The sequence below is a fragment of the Typopeltis vanoorti genome, chromosome 9 (genome assembly GCF_054136105.1).
Source record: "Typopeltis vanoorti isolate ZY-2024b chromosome 9, IOZ_Tvanoo_1.0, whole genome shotgun sequence".
NCBI classification, from domain to species: Eukaryota; Metazoa; Arthropoda; class Arachnida; order Uropygi; family Thelyphonidae; genus Typopeltis; species Typopeltis vanoorti.
Genome location: NC_143557.1, coordinates 134604416 through 134631201, shown reverse-complemented (window position 1 = coordinate 134631201; position 26786 = coordinate 134604416). Strand labels below are relative to the sequence as shown.

Sequence of the window (26786 nt, the reverse complement as noted above, 5' to 3'; positions counted from 1 at the left end):
TCTTCAGTTTCCAGGTGTATATAAAATCATATATGACTGTAGGAAGAGCTATATTATGACTAAACTGAGAATAATCCATCCTCCTGTGTCTTGATCAGAGAGAGACATCACTTATAGTAGAATCAGAGCTAACGTCCTCTCAAGCCATGTCCTGTTCTCGGTGAACACAAACAATGAAGGCCGCCAACACAAAATAGACTGGAATACAACATCAGACATTCATATATACCACGATGAAGTAGAACGCTGCATAGTTGAATCCAGAGAAATTATCCTAGACTCTTCTCACATAAACAGTAACCTCAGTTATAGTTTGCCAGACTCACATAGCTCTGCTATCAGATACTGGCGCACCCGTGAAGTCACACGCTCGCATATGCCTAACAATAGAACTTTAGCCTGGACTGTAGCTTCAGTTCAAACTTAATTTCAGTTCATAGTCTGTTATTATAGTGTACAATGTTTCTCTATGGTGTTTTTTTTTTTTGTGTTTGCTTTTAATGTTCTCACACCTGAAGAAACTGGCATTCCGACAAAACATATTGTGTGTTAGATTAAATTAATTTGTTTTTCTAATTCTCAGAATTCAGCCAGTAAATAATAAGAACATATCTACATACCGAGTCAATATAGCTGATAATGATATATATATATATATATATATATATATATATATATGTCCGTGCGGTTAGCCTAGTGGCTGTGTGCTTCGCAGCCATATGCCTGGGGAAGGTGTGTCCTAGGTTCGATGATTCCCGTCGATGACGTGAGGAGCTGAAGGATCTTCCTCAGCCATAGCCAAGTTAGCCAGTTTCGGGCGTGGACAGTAGGGTTTTCCCCAAGTTTATCCTGAGGTTTTTCATCCTGCAAAGCAGGCAAACCGGCCTTGAGAACTACAGGACAGGATATGATACACTGGGGTGTAGGACTAACCACCTTTTCCTGTGAACGGTTTGAGTTCTGATGATTAATAAACCCTCAATACCGCCAGGTAAAAGAGGGGAAAATGAAGATGAGATGACACACACACACACACACACACACACACAAAGTACATTTTTACCTCATCATCATCATCAAATCCCTGCCATGTACCCTCAAGGGGTGTACATGATATGACAGTACTACATGAAAAAATTACATCATTACTAACTTCCTATCTACAATTTTCCTCCAAATCAGTCTGTTACTTGTCAAGACTCCAACATTATCGGATCTTATATTTCTATCGTCTAAGGCACTTTGTACCGTATCAATCCACCTATATCTTGGTCTTCCTCTGGGTCGTTTTCCTGCCAACCTGGCAGAGAACACTTGTTTTGCTAATCTTTCCTCTCCCATTCTATTTAAGTGACCATACCACCTGAGATTAGCTCTGCTAACACATTCCTGGATGCTGACAATGTCAAGTTATTTCCTAATATCCTCATTTTTAATATGATATTGCCATTAATGCCATCTGTTCACGCCTCTAATCTTTCTCAGGACTCTCATATCTGCGGTCTCTAGTCTTTGGTCAAGTGTTTTACTTCTGACCCAGCTCTCAGATCCATAAGTTAAAACTGGTTTGAACACTGTCTTGTATACAGCTAATTTAGTGTTCCGACTAATTTCTTTTTTATTCCATATGAATTTATTCAATTGACTTCCCACCATACCAGCATTGCTGATTCTGTTGTCTATTTCTATATTTAATTTACCATCTTCAGTGAAAATCGTGCCAAAGTAGCTGAAATGTTTTACTTGTTCCACAAGTTCTCCATTCACAACACAGTTGACATTTTCAATGATTCTGCCTATTTTCATTGTCTTTGTCTTTTTATTGTTGACCTTCATACCATATCTATTACAACAGCTATTCAATTTAGTCAGAGAATCTTGCAGACTTGTAGTGGATTTATTTAGAAGTATAACATCATCCGCATAAAGCAAAGAGCTGACATTAACATCTCCAATTTTGATATCAGGTTTAATACCACATTCCTTCATAATGTGATTCATATAGATAATGAATAACAGAGGGGATAATGTACATCCTTGTCTCACACCAGATTTAACATTAAATCATCTTCCTGTACTTCCTTCAATTCTAACTGCTGACTTATAACTCAAATAAAGACTAAGTATTGCTTGATATAATGCCCCATTGACACCATATAACTGCAGCGTATTGAATAGCTTCTCTCTTGGCACCTTGTCATATGCCTTTTCCAAATCGACAAAACTTAAATACAGATATTTGTTATATTCCCATGCTTTCTCGACTATTTGTCATAAAGTGAAGATCTGATCCTGACAGCCTCTATTTGGCCTGAATCCAGCTTGTTCTTCACCAAGCTTTTCTTCCACAATTCTTCTCAACCGTTTCTCAAGTATACTTGCATAGATCTTGCCAGGAACACTCAGTAGGGAAATACCTCTGTAATTCTCACATTCAGTTTTATTTCTCTTTTTATATATGGGTACTATGAGAGCTCTACTCCAATCATCAGGAATTCGTCCCTCTGTCCAGGCTTTCTGAACTATGCAGTGCTACCACTGTAAGACTCTTATACCACCATGCTTCAGCATTTCTGGTCGAATATCATCTACTCCTGCTGCCTTTCCACATTTCAAGCCTTTGATGGCTTTTTCTACTTCAAGTATGGATATGTATTCCTGACTGCATGCCTGGTCAGTGTTTTTTATCACTGTGCTGTCATCACTGCTTGTTTCATTTAGCAGTTTTTCAAAGTAATTACTCCATACTTCAAGGATATCTTTTTCTCCTGTTTTCATGTCACCTTTATCATCTCTAATTCCTTTTACAGCACTCTTTCCTCCATTCCTAAGCTTCTTCAACAACCTCCAGAATATTTTGCCACCTTCTTGATATTTATTTTCTATATTCTTGCCAAAGTCCTCCCATGACTTTTGTTTAGCTAGTTTTACGCACTGTTTAGCTTTCTTACATTTGTCTCTGTATTCTGTAAGAGTAAAAGCTGACTTATTTGCCAGGAACTTTTGATATGCTTTCTTCTTTTCCTTCACTGCCTCTTTAACTTCCTGTGTCCACCAGGGAGTTCTGATTTTTTTATCCTTGCACACAACCTCACCACATGCTTCTCTGGCAGAATCAATCAATGTTTTCTTCAGAGTTTGCCACTGAATTTCCAAGGTTTGATTCCTGTTCTCAAACTCTTTCATTTTTTCTTCAATATTCTTTGTGTATTTTAGTCTACAGTTCACATCTGAGAGCTGCTCAACTTTTATTCGCTTTAAAACTTTCTCACATGTTATTCTTTTCAATATGAAATTCAATTTTATCCTGCTCAAGACTAAATAGTGATCACTTCCAATTTCAAATCCTCTGTACACTCTGGTGTCTTGCACCAGGGAGAAAACATCACTATCAACAATAACATAGTCAATGAGACTTTTCTTATTCCTAGCCTCTTCTCTCCATGTGAATTTGTTCACATTTTTATGTTGGAACATGGTGTTAGTAATAACATGTCCATGTCCTGAGCAGAAATCCAACAGATATTTGGCATTATTATTAGCTTTTCTGACTGAACATTTTCTGACTGCGGCCAAATTTGAACAAAAATTTATTGCCAGCATACTAATAAATTATATTACACAAAAAATATGGTATTAATTTCATATGAATTAAACTGCAATGTTTTTGACAAAAGTTAAAAATTTCCTAAAACTATGCTGAGAGACATTTCAGTATGGAATGTCCACCAGAAACTGCGATGCAGTTCTCACAACATTGTACATGCTTAGCACGAAGTGATTCTGGAGTTCTTGAGACAAACTGCCCCACTCCTCTTTCAGAGCAAGGCCTTGTTTGTTTTCTGGAGGGAATTTCGAGCAACAATGCGCCTCCATATTGCATCCCAAACGGGTTCTATGGATTGGGATCTGGGGAGTGTGCTAGCCACTCAATTCGATTAACATCTTCAGTCTCCAGAAATATCTCCACTGCTCATGTACGATGTGGTGTGGCACTGTCATCCATAAAAATGAATTCTTTGCCTACATCACTATGGAACAAATAAACATGACATTGATGTACATATTTGCAATATTGCTTCACCAGTCATAGTCCCTTTTTTCCAGCACTTGTAGCTAGGTTCGTCCATTAAGTATAATGCCTCCCCATGCCATGGCCACAGCACCACCATATCTATCCCATTCTTGCAAAGGTGAGCAGTATCACTTTCACATCAGATCAAGTTTTGTCTAGAATCAGAGGAAAGACTAAAATGACTCTCATCTGTAAAGAGTACATTAGCCCATTGATGTCTTGTCCAATTTTTGTGGATAAAGGGATGCAGACTACAGGCCTTCATGCATATAGGCTTGCTTGTTGCCGACATCTTGCCACAGTTTGTCGAGATATCTATGCACCTGTGCTTGAATGTAGCCAACTTGCAAACTGACCTGCTGTTGTATGTCGATTATGTTTTGCAGTTATAATCAAAAATTTGTCTTCTTGCTCTGTGGTAGAGCAATGACAACCTCTTAGCATATGTCTAGAACACATTCAATTGGTTTAAAATCTGCACAGAGCCTGGATACAATGTTATGTGAGATCCCAAACTCTCTGGCAATATCAGTAATTCAGTGAACTTCTTCAAGGTTTCTAATAATTCTTCCCCACGTGAAATCATCTAGTGATGTCTTCGAGACATTACAAGAAATCCAAAGTTTGCAACTTTATTCCTTCACAAAAAGAGTTTCCTTCAAGCACAATTTGCTTATCAGAGCCTTTTGCCTTTTATCCTGAAGTGCTATCACAGGACCCCTTAGTACACAATTCAAATTTGAATGTGTACCTACTTTCTACTTGCAATCGTCACTTACACAAATTGCAGGCTGATTCATCTGAACTTGCAGCTACAATCTTCTGAACTACTGTCAATCCTCAGAAGTTTTTTCACTTGGTTATACTATAAATTAAAGATACCAAGAAATTATATACTTGGTTTCATCCTTGACCCAAGTGTAAGCAAACAAAGTTTGCACCTACACGCGTGGATAGGCTTATGTGTTCGTCAGACATGTTGTAATAGGTTTCACGGTATGATAAGAACACAGATAGTTAAGAAAATAACTATTTATTAACTTAAAATCCACTTTACAATGGAACTAGAAGCCAATGACTACCTGCCCTTCTTGGACACACTGATCACACGTCTTCCAGAAGGTTCCTTATCATTTTCGGTTTATAGAAAACCCACACATACAGGGAGATACTTACACAAACAATCACACCATCACCCTTCTCAACAATATGGTATCTTAAAAACACTAACCCATAGAGCCAGAGCAATCTGTTCCAATGACATTGCTCTCACTGCTGAACTTTCTCACCTACATCAAACTTTCTTAATCAATGGTTATAATCCCCATAAAAATAAATAATATACTAAATGCTACCCATAAATCTCCTCTATCTACCACAGAAGACTACAACAAAACCATCACCATCCCATACATTAAAGGCACATCTGAAAAGATATCTAGGGTGCTTAACAAACACCAACTACGCATAGTATTTAAACCTTATATAAAATTAGCAACTCTCATCCGTTCACCTAAGGACAAATGCACTCCTTTATCACATCCAGGTGTCTATGAAGTGCCCTGTTCTTGCCATCAAGCCTACTACGGACAGACAGGAAGAAATGTGGACATCCGCCTCAGTGAACACAAAAAATATATCTGACACTTTCGCTATGGTAAGTTGGGTCTGGCAGACAATGCTTTGGATACCCCTGCACACAGGATCAATTGGAAAGAAACAAAAGTAATGCACAGAAGCTTCTACAAGTCAGAGAGGTTGTTCCTGGAATCAACAGAAGCCTTAAAACATACTCCAAACCTTAACAAGTATGGCTGTATAAATCTACCAAAGATTTGGGAGACAGTCATCCTAAGACCAAATTAATATTTATTACTTTTATTTTTTAATTTATATTTTTTCAAACTTTCTAAGACTATCATTTGGACTACTATTTCAAAACTTGAATTTTATTTTTTTATTTTGTTAACCTAGATGGCACCATATTAGGACTTTAGTCTTGCGTTGCACGCTGCAATCACTTATACTAGCCCCACTGTTACACCGGATTGTGGTTGTCTTGCATTTGTAACAAACTTTGTGTTGTGTGCTCTGAAGATGCTGGATATAATACCAGCGAAATATTAGCTTTTAAGTTAATAAATAGTTATTTTCTTAACCATCTGTGTTCTTATCATACCATGAAACCTATTACAACAAAGTTTGCATCTGAAGTATTTTCAGGACTAGGTCGACTCGTATAAGGAAGCTAAGACTTCACATCACTTGTTAGTATCCCATAATGCAAAGCACATCTCATTGCAGACATGTATAATGCTATGCATTATGGGAAGAGTCACTACCCAGACCGGTTTCGACCTTTATTGAGGCCTCTTCAGTGGGAGCCAGACCCAGAGATAATACTAAGGTTGAAGTAATTCAGAAATCATATTTTCATATACGAGTTGCGAAAGGTATCACATCTTATTGTTAAATTACTCTGGATTAGGGATAGATGTTAGAAGTTTTTTCACTTGGTTATACTATAAATTAAAGATACCAAGAATTATATCATCATCAAATTCCTGCCATATACCCTCAAGGGGTGTACAGGATATGACAGTACTACATGAAAAAATTACATCATTACTAACTTCCTATCTACAATTTTGCTCCAAACCAGTCTGTTACTTGTCAAGACTCCAACATTATCAGATCTTATATTTCTATCGTCTAAGGCACTTTGTATCGTATCAATCCACCTATATCTTGGTCTTCTTCTGGGTCGTTTTCCTGCCAACCTGGCAGAGAACACTTGTTTTGCTAATCTTTCCTCTCCCATTCTATTTAAGTGACCATACCACCTGAGATTAGCTCTGCTAACGCATTCCTGGATGCTGGCAATGTCAAGTTCTTTCCTAATATCCTCATTTTTAATATGATATTGCCATTGATGCCATCTGTTCACGCCTCTAATCTTTCTCAGGACTCTCATATCTGCGGTCTCTAGTCTTTGATCAAGTGTTTTACTTCTGACCCAGCTCTCAGATCCATAAGTTAAAACTGGTTTGAACACTGTCTTGTATACAGCTAATTTAGTGTTCTGACTAATTTCTTTCTTATTCCATATGAATTTATTCAATTGACTTCCCACCATACCAGCTTTGCTGATTCTGTTGTCTATTTCTATATTTAATTTACCATCTTCAGTAAAAATTGTGCCTAAGTAGCTAAAATGTTTTACTTGTTCCACAGGTTCTCCATTCACAACACAGTTGACATTTTCAATGATTCTGCCTATTTTCATTGTCTTTGTCTTTTTATTGCTGACTTTCATACCATATCTATTACAACAGCTATTCAATTTAGTCAGAGAAAATTGAATAGCTGTTGTAATAGATATGGTATGACGGTCAGCAATAAAAAAGACAAAGACAAAGAAAATAGGCAGAATCATTGAAAATGTCAACTGTGTGGTGAATGGAGAACCTGTGGATTTAGCCGACCAAATTCTATTCTTATTGGTTAAACCAAAATAAAAAAAATGATGGTACAAGAATTATATACTTGGTTTAATCCTTTATCCAAGCGTAAGCAAACAAAGTTTGTGCCTGAAGTATTTTCAGGACTAGGGCAACTCATATAAGTAAGAGACCTCAATAAAGGTTGTAACCAGTCTGGGTAGTGACCCCTCCCATAATGCATAGCATTATACATGTCTGCAAGGAGACATGCTTTGCATTATGGGATACTAAGAAAAGTGACATGAAGTCTTAGCTTCCTTATACGAGTTGCCCTAGTCCTGAAAATACTTCAAGCACAAACTTTATTTGCTTACACTTGGATAAAGAATTAAACCAAGTAAATAATTTCTTGGTATCTTTAATTTATATCAATCCTTAGGTTTTGGACACTGTGTGTGTGTGGGGGGGGGGGGGGGGGGGGGGGGGATATATAGATAGATATTGAATACCATAGAAATGAAGCCTCAGTTTGTCATCATGTGATCTCTTCAGCTGGCGACAAGATGCTTTGCAAATGAGACATCAAGTTTTAAGGGATAAATCAGAACTATTACACTGTTGCTATGTTACAATAGAAAGAAAAATATGGGATGGGAATCTTTGGAAATAGCATTAGATCCTAAACATTTAAATATTAATCCAAATATTAACTTGTCTGAATACATCGTAGCCTTCAATAGTAAAGAACATTCGCATGATGCGTAAACACGCAGAATGTTCGGAACAATTTTAGAAATAATTTTTAAAAAATAACATCAGTCTCTTTTATATAAATGTATTACAGTTGTCACCTTTGTTTGTCCTGCTAGTCCTACTAGTTTGTTTATTTACACCTGAAGAAATCCTGTGCAATTGGGATGAAACATCATGCTACTAAATAAATAAATGTTTATTTAGTAGCCACTGGAATAAATGTTTTAAGGCAGAACACTTATTCCAGTGTTCTGCCTTAAAAATTTTAATCAAATACATACATAAACAGAGGGTGCAAAACTTATAGCACATCAGTGCCTAGTATGGATAAACTATGGTCTTCTTGGAGATACAATGATAAAATAATCTTTTCCCTTTTTGTTAGCTACGGTACCACCAAAGGCAGCTCTCCTATGGCAGATAACCAGGTCAGCAACAACTTGGAATTATTACAGTACCTACCTGATTACAAAAAAATAGTACTCTAATTTTTGTAATTCTAGGGGGACAGGTATAGAATTTGTACTTACCATTTCTTCTATTTGCTACCCTAACTTTCTTCATAGCTACAATCTCCTTGGTTCTAAGATCTTTTGCTTTGTCTATAATAAAATTATGATTTTATTATAATAATAACATATAATAAAATAACAGTAAAAGCATATAATAAAATAACATCTTAAAATGTATGATGTTAGATTCGGTACTCAAACCTTTATTGTGAATTATTATAAAATTACCAAAGCAACTGTCAAATTTAATAAAATAAAAAACAGACAAATTCAAAGTAGAAAAAGGAGTCATGAAGGGTTGCCCACTCTCATCAAATTTATTATTATCTATCTCGAAGAAATATGCAAATCATAACTGAAGAACCAGGTCGACAAAAAAATAAATGGCACGAATATCAGCCACATTAAATATGCAGGCAATATTATTATCTCAACACCCCAAGGAATCAATGACTCATCTAAGAGGCCTTTAGTCATACATACACACACACACACACACACACACACAGCTCATCATACTGCACCTTAAACACACTAAAATTCTCTGCAAACACCTCACTCTCAGGCAAGGCATTCCAATCATTTACAACTCTGCATGCAAAAACCTGCTTCTCACTTCCCTGCTCACACCCTCCTTATACAGCTTCCAGAGATGATCTCTGGTTTTTCCCTGATCTTCCACTGTTTTCTGTAAAACTTCTCCAACACTGATCCTATACTCCTTACTAACATGTATGTCTCTATCATATCACCCCTATTCCTCCTATCCACTAGGCTCTGTAAACTGCATCTTCTCAACCTTTCCTCATATTCGACTTTCCAGAGATCAGACCTTAGTCAGTCACCTCTGGACCTTTTCCAACATCTCTTCTTCCTTTTGAAAACCAGGTGACCAAATCTGTGCACAGTAGTCCATGTATAGCCTAATCAAAGCCCTATACAATGGAACAAGAATCTCCTTATTCCTACAAGAATTATGGGAATTATGGAAACAAAGAATTATGGGAATGATGCAGTGTCCTCTGCATCATTCCCATAATTCTTTGTGTTATCCTCACAATTTTAGAAATGTGTCCCCTAAATTTCAAATCTTATCCACTATCACCCTAAGATCTCTTATTTCCTCCATCTCCAACAATATATCCCCACCAAGCATAAATACTATATCCCATTTTTGTTTCCCATATTTTAAAACCTTACATTTTGCAACACTGAGGAGTGGAAGGAGGGCAAGATTGTGCCATTTCATAAGGGAACTGATAGAACTCAATCCTCCTTCCTCTTTTATTCAAGTCTTCTTGAAAGGCCACATCATCTTCTCTACCCTTCATGGTTCATCCCAACTTTGCATCATCTACAAACAACTGAATATCCCCATTCAAATCTTCATCAATATCATTAACATACAGGTTGAACGGCAATGGTGCTAAAACAGATCCCTGAGGCACACAGCTAGTAACTTTCCTCTTCCAGGATATTGCTCCCCCCATACAAGACTTGCTGATACATATCCTCCTTCCTCTTTTATTCAAATCTTCTTGAAAGGCCACATCATCTTCTCTACTTTTCATGGTTCATCCCAACTTTGCATCATCTACAAACAATTGAATATTCCCATTCAAATCTTCATCAATATCATTAACATACAGGTTAAACGGCAATGGCACAAAAACAGATCCCCAAGGCACACCAACTAGTGACGTTCCTCTTCCAGGATATTGCTCCCCCATACACGACTTGCTGATACATATCCTCCTTCCTCTTTTATTCAAATCTTCTTGAAAGGCCACGTCATCTTCTCTACTCTTCACAGTTCATCCCAACTTTGCATCATCTGCAAACAACTGAATATCCCCATTCAAATCTTCATTCAATATCATTAACATACAGGTTGAATGGCAATGGTGCTAAAACAGATCCCTGAGGCACACCGCTAGTGACTTTCCTCTTCCAGGATATTGCTCCCCCATATACGACTTGCTGATACATATCAGATGACCAGTCTCCAGTCTAAATCGAATATCCAACCTCATCCGCTCTAGTTTGACTATCAACTTATCATGCGGTTGTCCATCAAAAGCCTTTGCAAAATCTAAGTATACTACTGTGTATTCTTCTCCTCTGTCCAATGAACCCATTATTTTATTGTAATAAGTAAGTAGATTATAATAAATTCAGTTTAATCCCCTATCCAAGTTCAAGCAAACAAAGTTTGCACCTGAAGCAACTTCAGGACTGAGGCGACGTGGTAAAGGTGGACCAAGCTCTTATCTCTCCTTGTCTTAGTATCTCCCTTAATACAAAGCACATCTCCTTGCAGACATGTATAATGCTATACATCAAGGGAAGGGCCACCACCCAGACCGACCTTGACACCCATTGAGTTCTCATCAGTGGGAGTCAGACCCAGGTGGTGACAGCAAGGCAGAAGCAATGGAGAAGTCATATTTACCTATACGAGTTGCCAAAGGGTATACCACCCTATTATTAAATTACTCTGGATTTAGAGAAAGATGTTGGAAGTTTTCCCCCACTTGGTTAGACTATAAATTCAGTTTAACCTCTGGGTGGTGGCCCTTCTCTTGATGCATAGCATTATACATGTCTGCAAGGAGATATGCTTTGCATTAAGGGAGATACTAAGACAAGGAGAGATGAGAGCCTGGTTCGCTTTTACCACGAGTTGCCTCAGTCCTGAAGTTGCTTCAGGTGTAAACTTTGTTTGCTTGCACTTGGACAGGGGATTTAACTGAATTTATTATAGTCTAACCAAGTGGGAAAAACTTCCAACAAGTAAGTAGATTACTAAAACATGACCTCCCTGTAGCAAATCCATGCTGTCCATCAAAGATAATACCATTGTTGTCAACTCAATTCTGGATCCCAGTTCTCAACAGCCTCTCCAGCATCCTTAACCAACTTCTGACATACAGATAAACCTATAATTTGATGCTTGAGTATCACTTCCCTTATGAAGTGGCACAATCTTTTCCTCCTTCACTCCTTTGGAATCAGTGCAAGACTCGTATTAAAAAATTATGTGAAAAATTATGTGGGGAAGCAATATCATGGAAGAGGAAAATCACTAGTGGTGTGCCTCAGGGTTCTGTTTTAGGGCCATTGCTGTTCAACCTGTATGTTAATGATATTAGTGAAGATTTGGATGGGGATATTCAGTTATTTACTTACTCCTTGGCACATTCCTTCAAAATGCATGGTGATATATTATCAAGTCCCACAGCTTTATTAACATCAAGTTTGCTCAATTCCCCATATGCCTCTCTCACTCAGAGTCAGGCTCTCCTCCTCATCATCAACTGTGCTCAACTTCTTCATGACTCACATTCACAAGAATGAAAGACGTTTATAAACTGTTCATTAAGTATCTCCACTATATCTTCCGCAGTAGTTGTCCTTATAACAGTTTCTCCAGTCAATGTCATCCTTCCATAATCATTCTTTTTTCTTTTGCTGTCTACATATCAAAAGAACTCCCTAGGATTCTTTTTGGCTTCATTAGCTAACTGCTGCTCATACATCACTTTTGCTACCCTTACCAACCAAGTCACCCTCCTTACCTGCGCTCCGTAATCTTTATGGAATTGGTTATTACCACTTCTCTTATGCTGTCTGCCTAATGACTTTTTTTCTCTGTATCGCATGCTTCATCTCTTTATTCATCCATTTCACACTATCTTATTTAACCTTCTGACCCATGGAATACATTTAGACATTGCTGGATAGTTCTTGAATATTCCCCAAGCTGTAATGATCTCTTTTTCGGCTAACTCCTTATTCCATGCTACACCTGTAAGCTGTCTCCCAGCTCCTCATAATAACCAGCCTTGTGGTTCCACATATACTCTTTTCTTTTCTTCTCATATACTCACTTCATAGTTACTCTCGCCAACTGGCGGGTAAATCACCTCATTTATAATTACATCTTCTGATCATCATCATCATCAATAGCCTGTTCTGACCTTAGAAGTCATCGTTGAATCGTTTTAAGAGGATGTCCTGGTTTTCTTTTTCCTAATGGCTTGTACTTTAAGGCTTACATCTTCTGATGAGATGATCAAATCCAAGACCCTCAATCCTCATGCCCTCTGTTACATACTGTCTGAGGTAGTTGTCCCTCAAAAACTTAAAAACTCATTTTCTTTACTTCTAGTTACTATCTTATCATCTCAGTCTATATTGCCATAATTAAAATGGCCTATAATGATCATCCTTTTCTTATTTGCTCGGCTAATTGGATTATACATTTCATAGTCACTATCATCCACATCACCAGATCTATAACAACATTAAAACTAAGTATATCATTCTATTCACCTCTATCTAGGGTTACCATGCATCAACATTTATGCGGACTTGTCTGCATTTTGATAATGAAAATACTGTCCACATACATTTTCGAAAACCCTCTGATTTGTCCGCATTTCTGTGGGAGCATTTTAGATTTTTTCCCCAGGCTCTTGTGTTGGTAACATTGCTGAAACAAGAATGCAGAAGGTTGGTTATATTATAGAACAATTGAATCAATAATCAAATCAAATTGCGCTTTTAGATATCTGCATTCGTTTTTTTTTTTCAACGTTTTGCTCTTTCTCACTGGCGCTGGCCTCATGTTAATGGCATTACTGTATGCTTAGTGCTATGACAGTGGTGGTGTTTGAAGTGGAAATCAAGACACATCCTTAGTTTTGTTCATTCTTAATTAGTATTATTGACCTTACCAAGTAAGTAAGATAATAAATTATCAAATTATATTAGAATTAAAATATATACCACATTTTAGGTTACGACATAGCCATCATGTAGGCCTGCCTAAACATTACGATATAATTTTATATCATCTTATAATTTTATATCACCTTATATTTATTTCAGATTATCTGGAGGATGTCTAAAGCTAAAAGAAAGTGCTCCTTCAATGATAATCATAGGATAAATTTCCATGTTTTTGCCCTGGACGTGAACCGTGGGAGGCTGCATGTACAGTATGCAATCCTGGTACATACGTTTTGGTTGCACAGCATGGGATAAAAGACTTGGAACTACATGCAAAAACAGAAAAGCATTTAAAGTGTGTTAGAGGACAGAGTTCAACAGGAAAATTAAGTGATTATTTTATCAAGCAAAATTCAGAACTGGAAGACAGAGTAAGTGCTGCTGAAGGGGCCTTTGCATATCATACTGTTGTTCATCACAACAGTTACAATTACATGGACTGTGTTCCTGGATTGTTGAAACAAATTTTCAGTGATTCAGCCAAAGTGTCGAGTGGTCGCACAAAAAACACAAGCCGTTGTAAATTCTGTTCTTGCTCCCCATTCGATAGAAACTATAATCAAATCCATGGCAGATATTCCCTTTATAGGTGTTTCAATAGATGCTAGTAACTATGGTAACGTGAAAGTATTTCCTATCCTTATTCAATATTTTGACTACAAGAATGGAGGTTTACAGATTAAAGTAGTGAATGTTGAGAGCAAACCAAATGAAACTGCAGAAACTATTTCAACTTATGGGAAACACTAAACAATTTGGGACTTCAAAATAAATGTGTTGCTTTTTGGGGTGATAATTGCAATACCATGTTTGGGGGATCTTGCAAGAGGTGAAGGCAATAATGTACAGTAAAACCCTGAAGTTACGCGGTAGGTGGGACCAACAAAAAGCGCATAAGTCAAATTCGCATAACTCGGGGTATAATTTTGCATATAATTTATATATATACAAACATACAATTGGGACCAAAGGTTTACAAAAACACCTATATTTTTTAAGAAATATAATCATAATTGTAGTTTTTCGTACATAAAACAAAAAGAAAGTTATTTTGATGGTTTCATAAAATCTAATAGATTCGTCTGACGGCATAATGTCTTTTTCTTGTCACGCAAAATTTCATCATAGCAAGCTAATGATTTTTTTATTCTTTACCTTGTGGCTACAATTCATTCCTCATTAGAATCTATATGTCCTCCAAAATCTGTAAACCTTTCTTTTATGATTGTTCTTGCTGTGGATTCCTGTAGATCGAACTTCTTTGCTAGCTCCCAAATTTTCATTCTGCCTTCAAAATCCTTAATAATGTTGAGTTTTGTTTCCAAAGTCAATGTTTTTCTTTTCTTACTAGCTGTAGAAGAATCGGATTTGCTTCTTTTGGATGACATTATTATTTTTTATGTGATAAAAATTTTATCAAGAACATAACGTTAAACAATTGCAAGGTTTGTAGACTATAAAAATCATGTGTGAATGGAGACTCCGCAAAACATGTCAGTGCTTGTTCACAGCATGTGCGACACTAGCGAATGCAGCCTCCGCCTGAAAGATACGGCTAGTGGTGAGGCGTGAAGCGAGACGGGAATACATACATATAAGAAACTGCGTAACTCCGGATTCACGTAAGTCGGGGTACGACTGTATTTGCAAACTTGAAGAGGATGGTTAACCAATCATTGGTTGGAGTGGGATGCCCTGCACACATCCTTAATAATTGCATCCAACATGGTACAGACCTGCTTGACATTGTCCGTGCAAAGTCTCTCAAGGAGTTCTGTGAGTCTGTGGATATAGAATACCAGCACAGAACTCCTTGAGAGACTTCACACGGACAATGTCAAGCAGGTCTGTACCATGTTGGCTTTCCTTGCACCATGCTGTTCAAAGAACTAATTCAAATGAATCCAGCACTTAAATAATTATTTTTATCTCAAAATAGACCATCAGCTGTAATAAAGAACTTTTTTTGAAGACCCTTTCTGTGAAATCTATCTATGGCATTTGCAGTCTCTAATTGGTGTGTTTGATTCACATATTAGCAGGCTAGAGAAAGAAGACAATATTTCCTTATCGATGTAATGGAAATATAATCTTCATGGAAAGCAAAGGACATGTTGAAGAAAATGGAAAGTGATGGCTTCAAATCTGGGGTAAAAAGTTTTGGTGTAATGTGTAAACACTCTATGTAGGATATTTAGACTATTTGAACATGTGGATGCAACAGTTTAATGAATTTTCTTGTTTTAAGTGGCTAGGTCCTAAAGAACTCTCTTGAGAAAGTGTAGAAGAATGCATACACTTCCTGATGGAGCGAGGTGTGCAAGTTGATGACAGCAAATGTTTTGACCAATTTTCCAACTTGAAGAGATTTGTTGCTTCATATTATTATTATTATTATCCAGGTCTCCATGGAGTCAAAAGACTCATCGTGGGAGGTCGTTTTTAGGAAATACAAAGTCTATCATACCACTCCTTGGACCCATTAACCATCCTCACTCCAACCACTCTCTCAGGAAATGCATTCCAAGGTTCAACCACCCTCCACGCAAAGAAACCAATTCTCATCCTCTTGCGCACAGCCTCCTTTCGTAACTTCCAGGGATCGCCACTTGTCACCGCTCCTTCCCGCTGTTCCACCAAATGAAAGAACTCTCCAATGTCTACCCTGTAACTGCCTCTCAACAGTTTAAATGATTCTATCGTGTCACCTCTCCTTCTATCCACCAAACTCTGCAGTCCACATTCCCTCAGTTGATCCTCATAACTCATATTGTACAGTCCTGAAACCATCTTTGTTATCTGCCTCTGTATCCTTTCCACAGTCAATTTATCCACTTCAAATCCTCGGGACCAAATCTGAGAACAATAGTCTAAGTGTGGTCTGATCAGGGCCTTATACAACGGAATGATAACTCTTTTATCGCTGCAGGTCAGTGTCCTTCTTAGTATTGCAGTAATCCCCTAAGTTATCCTCACCACCTTTGCAATATGCTCCCTAAATTTCAGTTTTCTATCAATCATCACCCCCAGATCTCTTGTCTCCTCTACCTCCTCCAGTACAGCTTCTCCAATCGAGTACGCATACTCCCATCGATGGATCCCAAACCTCAAGACTTTACATTTTGCTGCATTGAACAGACAACCTCGTTTATTTGCACATCTGTCTAGTTTATTCAAATCCTCTTGCAGGGCTGCCACATCTGCACTGTTACTGATGATAACTATTCCCAACTTCACATCAACTGCAAACAACTGAATGTCCCCTTGCAATCCACTGACAATATCATCGATATAAAAAGCCAGTACTGAGCTCTGTGGAACCCCACTTGTAACCTTCTTGATATTGCCCCATCATACAAAACTCTCTGATACCTATCAGAAAGCCAATCCTGAATCCATTTAACTAACACGACATTTAAACCCATGTACTGCAACTTAAATATCAGCTTATTATGTGGCATCCAGTCAAACACCTTTGCAAAATCCAAAAAAATGGCAGTGTATGCCTTTCTCCCATCAACTGCTCTTGTCGCTTTATTATAAAAGACAATCATATTACTAAAGCAAGAGCGCCCCTTAACAAATCCATGTTGATTCTCACAGATAATGTTACCCTCATCTACCCAATGCTGTATATAGTCCCTCACTAATTTCTCCAAGACCTTAACAACTACTGATGACACACAAACAGGCCTATAATTAGACACTTCCAGTCTGCTACTGCCTTTATGCAGTGGCACTATCTTACCTTTCTTCCATTCTTTGGAAGGAAGGTAAGATAGGTTAGGTTAGGTACAACCTAACCTAACCTTTGGGTACCTTTCCTTCAGCCAGACTTTTATTGAAAAGCCAGGTCAATGGAGCAGTCAGTTCTTTAGCACATTCTCTCAAAATCCATGGTGAAATACCATCCAGTCCAACAGCTTTATTGGTATCCAGAGTACTCAGTATTTGGAACACACTCTCCTCTTGCATCTCTAAATCCTGATCCTACCCTATCCTTCTAGTATTAAAACCTTCTCCAGGATGAAATACTCCAATAAAGTGCTCATTGAACAACTCCACTATGTCCTCTGCATCAGTCACTCTATTCCCATTTTTATCCCACACAATGTCATGCTTCCACAGTCATTTCTGCTCCTACTGGCCACATAGCTAAAAAATTCCCTAGGATTTTCTTTGGATCATAGTGCCAATCTCTTCTCATATTCCAGTTTTGCCTTCCTCGCCATTCTGGTCACTCTCCTTGCCTGCGTCTTATATTCTTCGTGTATCTGTCCTCCATCCCTCTCCTTGTATATCTTCCATAATCTCTTTTTCCACTGCAGTTCCTGTTTGATATCATTTGTCATCCACTTTACGCCAAATTGTGTCCGCTTCTTCACCCATGGAATACAGCTTACTATTGCTGCTAACAAATATTCTTTCAGAAGTGTCGTCAGAAAAAATGGTGTGACTACACTGAATTCTGCAAGAGTGAAGAACAGTACAATGAAATTTTAATGATGGCTCAGTTTCTTGTTTGCAATTCCAGGTCACAATGCCAGTGTTGAAAGTGTATTAACAATCTCAGTGGACCAAGGAAAGAAATAGACTTACCACAGAATCTGTGAAAGGACTTGCTATAGTTAAATTTAATTACAGACATTTTACATGTAAAAATATGTTAAACTATTTGTGTCGAAACAAAGAACTGCTAAAGGAAATTAAATATAGTGAAAAATATGCATGGGCTGCAAAGTAATGTATGTAGTGTGATAAGTCTAATTCTTTTTCATGTAGGACTACATGACTTATGATGACACTTAAAATCTCATATTTTTGTGTGTTCTAAGCATAGTCATCACATCTAATTAATGAAAAGGTTTACAAAGGTAAAGATTTCAAACATATGTATTTATTTTTGTGTTAGATTATTTAAATTAAGTGGATACTGAAACCCACATTATTTCTTAGCCGAATAAGAAACTCAAAGATAGGAAATTTAATCTAATCAGTAATTTATGTTAGATTTTTGTGTCTGGAACGAGTTGGTCAGACGATGGGGTGTCAGCATTTTGGCATTTTAGAATATGGTAACCCTACCTCTATCTCACACCATGTATTATTCTTGCAGAATCTAAAGAACAATTAAAAAAAATAAAATAAAATAAGAATTTTAAATGAAGAGTGCAAAACTTTTGGAATGAAAATTAGTCTAAGCAAAACTAAAATAATGAAAATATGACGAGATGAGGAAAATATTTCAATAAATTCAAAAAATCATATACTCGAACAAGTAAAGTAATTTTCATATCCTTGTAGTCTCATTACTCACAATCTTGATAACACAGAAACAATAAAATACAATCTTAACAAAGGATGTTCTAATATGAATAAATAAAATAAAATATGAAAAAATAATAGCATTTCAAAAGCCTCAAACTAAAACTCTATAAAACCATTATTATACCTACAGCAATGTATGGAGTTGAGATTTGGAGACTCAATCAGAAAGATACACAGAAAATCAGAGTATTCGAATTGAAATGCTAAAGAAAAATAAAGACTCATTGGTCAGAACAGAAAACAAATGAGAAAGCAACCATGAATTAAACTCTAGAGACTATAGCTATAATTCTTAAATGGCAATTAAGATGGTGTAGACACCTTCAGAGAATGTCCTTTCAAAGATTACTAAATATAGTCCTGAATGGAATCATTGGAGGAAGATGATCAAGAGGCAGACCACAAAGAACTTGGCAGCAGTCTTTGAAGGAAAGGTCACAATTAGTGAGCTTCAGAGAGAAAGAGATGACAGAAATGGGCAGGGATAGAACAGATGGCAAAGATTTTTTTAATAGAGGACTCAACCTGTCAACTGATGGATGAGAAAGAAGAAGAATAAAATAACAATACAAAAGGATATTTAAGTATATATATACTGATATACTTGATAGTCAATATTTCAAGTTCTTCTGGAAGTGGGAAGAACTTTGTTACTTCACTACTAGACTAGTTTTTATTTTTCAGTCTGTGCTAGTAGATGATGCAGTGTCATTTAGCCATGTGGATTAAATATATTAGATTTATTTTTAATGCAATTAAAAACAGCAAATACTTTAAAATATACTTCATAATAGAAAAGAATCAAATAACTGTCAGCCCTTTCTTGACACATTAGTCACAGTTCTTTCAAGTGATTCATTATCTTTTTTCTTCATAAAGCCAACATGCACACACACAAAACAATCGAGTCATCATCTAGTCCATCTCCATCATTTTTCTCCTCCACAAACACATAAAACAAGCACTACTTTTTTATCCCCTACATCAAGGATACATCTGAAAAGCTAACTGTAATACAAAAATAAATATAACCTCTATACCATATTCAAACTAGACTTCCAATCATAGCAACCCTCATCTGCTCCCAAAGACAAACTCCAATCTCCATCACACCTAGGAGTGAATGAAATGTCCTGTGCCTGCAACTTAGCCATCTATGGACAGACACAAAGATTTGTTAACAGTGACCTTGGATAACACAGATACCATCAGACAAATATTTGCAGACAGTATTGTCTGCAAGTAAGGACTTGCAGACAATATGTTGAAGACATCCATTCCCACAAGAATATATTAAAAAAAGAAACTACAGTATTATATAGATGCCAATACAAAAGTAAGAGACTAGTTTTTAGCTGAAACAGTCATGTTAAGAATAGTCATTATTTTTGAGAAAATTAGACCATAATTACACCAAAGTCAAATTGCCATCATCAGGGAACATAGAACAATGATATGTGCATGCAAGCACTAACACTGGATAAAGGAGGCTGAAGAAATGCAACCAAAGTTGGCCCTAGAGTCCTAAACGGTATTCCTAATGAGCTAAATTGGATGGTCTTGGCCACTAGGCCAAGACTGGGCTGAAGATCTGAGGATGAGTGCTATCCAAATTTAAGGCAGTTTCATGCACTCAAATTTTCTGAAGTTTGGAAAGTTTCTCAGGGCTGAGGCAGATTCCAGAAATAGCCTCTCATATTTATATTTGAAATGGAGGAGTAGAGTGGCCTTCTTTTAGTGTATCCTGTGGTGGGTGTACTAAGTATGGCCAGCAAGTTCAGAGTGGCTGTTATGGTAGAACTGGAAGTAGTCTATGTTTTCAGAAATTTTGACATTGGCTCTTCTGCCTCTTTGGCTGTAGCAAGACAGGAACCTGATAAACACCAGGCAGGTTTAAGAAATGTTGCAGTCTTTGGTGAGTGGATAAGTGATGCCAATTTTTTATGCAGTTGTAAGGTTGTATTTCTTTAGGATTTTTGTTCATTTTTCAGATGCACAAAGATATATGGAATGGTGATAGATTTTGTGTGGTCTGTTCTGGAGAGGGGGGGGGGATTTTGGATTTGGTGAGGATTGCCCATTGGCTAAGAAAGTGTTGAGAATTGGTCAAGTTCAGTAGTTAGGGCACTGTTATCAGAACTGATTAATTTTGCACTACATTATGGGGTTTTTATAATCCCATATTGTTGGGGGGGGGGGGGACTGTTGGTGAATGAATCTACCTACCAGCATGTGTGGGTTTCTGTAAATGAAAAAAGCCAGGGATTATCAGACTGTTAAGAAAATGTTGAGAGTATCCTGGCCATGTGGTCAAATGGAGAACATATCATCTATGTAGCATAGCCAAATAATGGGTTCATGTAGGACAAAGTTTAACGCTTTCTCTGCAAAGGCCTCCACAAAGTAGTTCGGCAGCAGTGGTGAAAGCAGGGAAACCATGGATGTCTCCTTTATGTAAATAAATAAATATGTCTCCTTTATGCAAAAAAAAATTACATCATTACTAAAGTTGTGCCGGTGACAACAGATGGGGAATGCAATATAGTGGGAGAAAGGGTGGGATTTGTGAAACTGTTTATGGAAGCTATTGGACATCCAGTTGTGCCATTTCATTGCATTATCCACTAGGAGGTGTTGTGTGCCAAGGCAGGATTCTCAGAACTACATGATGTAATGAGAGTTGTAACAAAACTAGTTAATTTAATAGACTCAACCCCTTCACATGAAAGAATTTTCTACTTATTGCAGGAAGTTGAATCAATTTACAGCAGACTACTGATGCACAACAATGTGAGGTGGTTGATCTGAGGGGAAGTCTTCGAAAGATTTGTAAAGTGCTATGAAGAAATTAAGTTACATGCGGAAAATAAAAATTTGGAACAGTTTCCGCAGCTCAGTGACATGGATCAGCAAACTGATTTTTTTACAAACCTCTCAGTTTATGAATGAATGAACTAAACTTAAAGTTACAAGGTAATGGCCAAAGTATTGACATTGCCTTTGAAACTAAACTTCAAATTTTCAAATGAGATGTGGGGAAAACTTATAAGTATTTTCCTCGACTAAAAAAAACATTACAAGGAGGTGAGCTTGGAAGTGCAAAATGAAATGGAGCCCTTGCAATATAAATTACCAGAACATTTTAAACTCAATAAATGATCAGTTTGGCAGAAGGTTTAATCAACTCAGAAGTTTAGAACAGACAATTAAAATAATTAAGTATTCGGATGTAGTAGTATACATTACTAGGGAATTAGCAATGGCTTTACTCACAATTTTCCCTCTACATACTCTTGCAAAACTGCATTCTTGGTATTAAACAACACTAAAATGGAGAGAAAAAACTGACTGACAGATGAAGTTAGTGCTGCTTGTTTGGGCTTAAGTGCATAAAGTACCTACCTTCAATTTCAGACTTATCCATTAAGACTCAACAACAAAAAATCCATTAATTGATGTTCAGCATCATTATGATCATTAAATTCCTGACATGTGCCCTCAAGGGGTGTACAGGATATGATAGTACTACATGAAAAATTTACATCATTACTAACTTCCAATCTACAATTTTCCTCCAAATCAATCTGTTACCTGTCAAGGCTCCAACATTGTTAGGTCTTATGTTTCTATCTTCTAAGGCACTATTTACCATATCAATCAACCTATATTTTGGTCTTCCTCTGGGTCTTTTTCCTGCCAACCTGACAGAGAACACTTGGTTTGCTAATCTTTCCTCTCCCATTCTGTTTAAGTGACCATACCACCTGAGATTAGCTCTGCTAACACATTCCTGGATGCTAACAATGTCCTTTCCTAATTTCCTAATTTTTAATATGATATTAAAAACGAGGAAATTGATGCCATCTGTTTACGCCCCTAATCTTTCTTAGGACTCTCATATCTGCAGTTCCAATCGTTGGTCAAGTGTTCCTTTTTTTTTTTCCAGTTCAATTCAAAATTAATATTAAAAACAGGGTAATTTTTAGTGCATTATTTTAAGCCCAATTATCACTGTGCATATTATTTTCTCTATTGTAAATTAGTGATTTTTCATTATTATTATTTTACATGTGTCTGAGTTTGTTAGGCATTTTTCTAATTTTTGACATGCTGAGCCTAAAAGGTAGGTAGGTAGGTAGGTGTGTGTGTGTGTTATTTACAATTTTTATACTGGAATACCTAAAAAAAAATTGCTATCTGAAAAATCTAAGCTATTTATGAGTTTAATTACTTTTTTATGCTGTATATTAATTCCATTAGGTTTAATTGAATTAATAATGAAAATAACAAATCTCTTTATTTGGTTTTATCTATTATGAAGCATTTGATATGTTAGTTCATGCTAATATTTTAGATTATAAATGTTAAATCTAATCTACACTATTTGCTATCTGAGAAATCTAAGCTATTTACAATTAAAAGCCAAGTAACTGTTTGTCCAGAAAGAAAAGTAAATTACCTCCCACATTAATAAAGGCATGTAACAAGATAATCCAGTAACTCCTTTAGACTTTTTATAGCTACACCTGAACAAGCATTCAGAAAACCTGACTGGACTAACAAAGGTATTGGTATCTTAAGAAATAAACTAAGCAATCTTTTATTTGCTGATGATGTTGCCATCTTCTCAGAAAATCTCAACGGAATGATGGAGATGATAAAATGAACTGAATAACAAAAGCAAATTGATGAGACTTGAAATGAATTTTACAAAAACAAAAAACATGACTAACACCTTGGAAATTTCTATTATGCTACATAGTATCAACATTGAATATGTACCAGAGCATACCTATCTGCACAAATAATATCCTTCAACAATAAACAAGATCTAGAACAGTCTAGAATAACCTGTCGGCCTGGCTGGATGAGTTGTTAGCATAGAAGAGGAGAGAATGGAAACAGTAGGAGAGACGGAATGAGAGAGAGAGAGGTATGGGAGTGCTAGAAGAGGAGAAAATGGAAACAGTAGGAGAGAGGGAATGAGAGCGAGGTGTATGGTAACAAGGAGAGTGAATTTGTTGAGTTTCTGTGGGAGAACTATCTTCAGCAGCGAATGTGGTGGAAGCAACACAAGATTTTCAGGTTCAGGTGATGGACTTTGTGATATCCTCAGATGTGGTTGTGAAGGAGGTATTAACACTGCCAACTATTGGTGAGAGTGATCATGAGGTTCTGGTTTGGAAGGTAGTTAAACAGGAAAAGATTATCAAGAAGGTATACATGTGGAACTATAAGGTGGGTGATTATGAGAAGTTCCATAGTCAGCTAGCATCAATACACTGAGTTGATGAATGCAGAAAAGTAAATTACCTCCCACATTAATAAAGGCATGTAACAAGATAATCCAGTAACTCCCTTAGACTTTTTATAGCTACACCTGAACAAGCATTCAGAAAACCTGACCGGACTAACAAAGGTATTGGTATCTTAAGAAATAAACTAAGCAATCTTTTATTTGCTGATGATGTTGCCATCTTCTCAGAAAATCTCAACGGAATGATGGAGATGATAAAATGAACTGAATAACAAAAGCAAATTGATGAGACTTGAAATGAATTTTACAAAAACAAAAAACATGACTAACACCTCGGAAATTTCTATTATGCTAACTTATTGCCATATCATGGGAAATGATATGGCAATAAGTTTCTGACATAAGAAATAGATAACTGCATATCAAGAGTTAAGTGAATAAACAGAGTAGGAGTAAGATGTGAAATCGAGCAAGCAGTATGGCAAAAGAAATTTTTAAGGATGGGGTACAAGACAGTTTGTAGTGAAAAGATGCATGAAGAATATAAAATACAGGCCAGAAAAGTAACTAGTTAAAAAAAAAAAAAAAAAACAGTAGAATAGGAGAGGTGATTAGCCAGTCAGGTCAAAGCTGATCCAAGGGAATTTTTCTGCTATGTAACAAGCAAGAGGAAAAATAATTATGGTAGAATAACCATAGTGAATAATATAGTGGTATTATTTAATGAACAATTCATCAGAGTACATACTATATCACAGGGGTGTTCAACCCGTCGATCGTGATCGATCTCTTGTGTATTCCTCCTTACAAATTTAATTAAAAATGGAAACATAATATTTTATTTATCATTATTTTGTATTATTTTTAATTCGCTTTAAGTGTATTGCTATAGGTTATTTATTTTTCATTAAAATTGCCAAATCAGTCATTTTCTTATAAGTCCGGGTAAATGAATTAATTTGGATCAGTGGAAGTCAAACAGCGAGCCGAGTGAACATGATTATAAGCAAAGTGTAAAAAACTCGATTGTAGCATAAATATTAAATATTCCAAAGCACATTACATTGATTTTTTACTTAGGTTAAGTCCCATGTGAATATTATAAAAAAATAAACTGAATGAGCCTACAGCCCACTATGTTCCCAATGAGATGAAGCCGAGCCAAAATTTCATAAAAAAAAATCTGAGACTAAAGAATTGCAGAATTGCCATAGAACTTTTAGTGAAAGACTTTTGACTGAATGTGAGATACAGAGCCTTTATAAGTTCAAAACGTTTATATAATTTTCACAATTTTCACAATTTTCACAAGAAAGACTTTTGAGATATATGTTTAATAGAGTTAAGAAATGTCCATAAGAGAATCAATTGGCATGTTAGAGGTTGATATCAAATGTGTAAAGATAACTTAACACAGCTTTAGGTAACCTCTTTACGAGTAAGCTTAGAGATTAATAAGTAAAAATTTGTAAACTGAGAGTAGGTAACCTTATGTGTTAAAGAAAGTATTTAATGTTGAAGAAAGAAGGTTCTAATTTTTGCTAAAGAGTTTTTATAGATGGATAGAGAAAGCAATCTCCCTAATGTTGAATTTGTGTATATTTCATAATAATGTAAATAATTGTCATTTGACTTTCTTGTTAAAAGAGTGCTGCCTGTTTGTTTATTTACAACTGCACTGTTTCTAAAATAAATCGGACTTGTTGAGCGGGAACATAAGTGAGTTGGCCAAAGCGTGAAATTAAGAAAAAGAATAGACCACGACTGTTTGTGAAAGTTTTAATGTAGGAATTTGTGTTAGAGAAAGAGAGAGAGAAATCTACCAGCCGTATATTTGAGTTCTTTTCACTAATCAAAGATATTAGTGACGCAGTCTCATTTTAAATAAATTTTCTAATATCTTAGGCATAAGACTCGTAATGCGAAAGGTAGATAAACATAGCATGTAATAAGACAAACAAGAGAGATTCTGAGAGAGAGAAAATGCATACAGCAAATTAGAATAACAGAGAATAAAGTATAGAGTAAAACACATCACAAGTAATTAATAGAAATTACAAGTATACAAAGTTAAATAATAATAAAAGTTTACAATATCGCAGTAACGACTGGATAGCAAAAGTAGACGTATAACAAAAGCACATCGTATGCGTTTCATTTAATTTGAAGATAATCATGAGTGTATCAAAGAAATAGAAGCCGTATCATTTTCACAAAGCATGGGAAAAGGATTTTTTCTTTACAATGGTAAATGGAAAGTGTTGTTGTTTGATTTGTAATTCATCTGTAGCAATTCCAAAAAAAGATAATATTGAGAGACATTTTCGATTGCTACATGCAAAATATGATGAAGATTTTCCCAAAAATTCCGAAATATGTAAATCAAAAATTATAAATTTAAAGGCAGGACTTTCTGGACAACAAAATATGATTTCAGAAGTAATAAATAAACTAATATCAGTCACTATTGCATCTTTAAAAGTGTGCAAAAACAAAAAAGCCTTTTACTAATGGAGAGTTAAAAGAATTGTTTCTTGCAGCAGCAGAATCTTTATTTTCTGATTTTAAAAATAAAAATGAAATCATTTCGAATATTAAAGATTTACAACTTTCCAGAACATTGG

The 26786-nt window shown here is 36.2% G+C and overlaps 1 protein-coding gene across 1 annotated transcript in view; it reads right to left on the bottom strand.

Annotated features, from left to right (window-relative positions):
• LOC150103590 (cyclin-dependent kinase 10-like) overlaps positions 1-26786 on the bottom strand; it is a 120370-nt gene that overhangs the window by 35074 nt on the left and 58510 nt on the right. The window contains exon 3 of the mRNA XM_090398496.1: positions 8802-8873. Within this exon, the coding sequence (XP_090254622.1) occupies positions 8802-8873 (72 nt within the window). The remainder of the gene's footprint in view (positions 1-8801; positions 8874-26786) is intronic.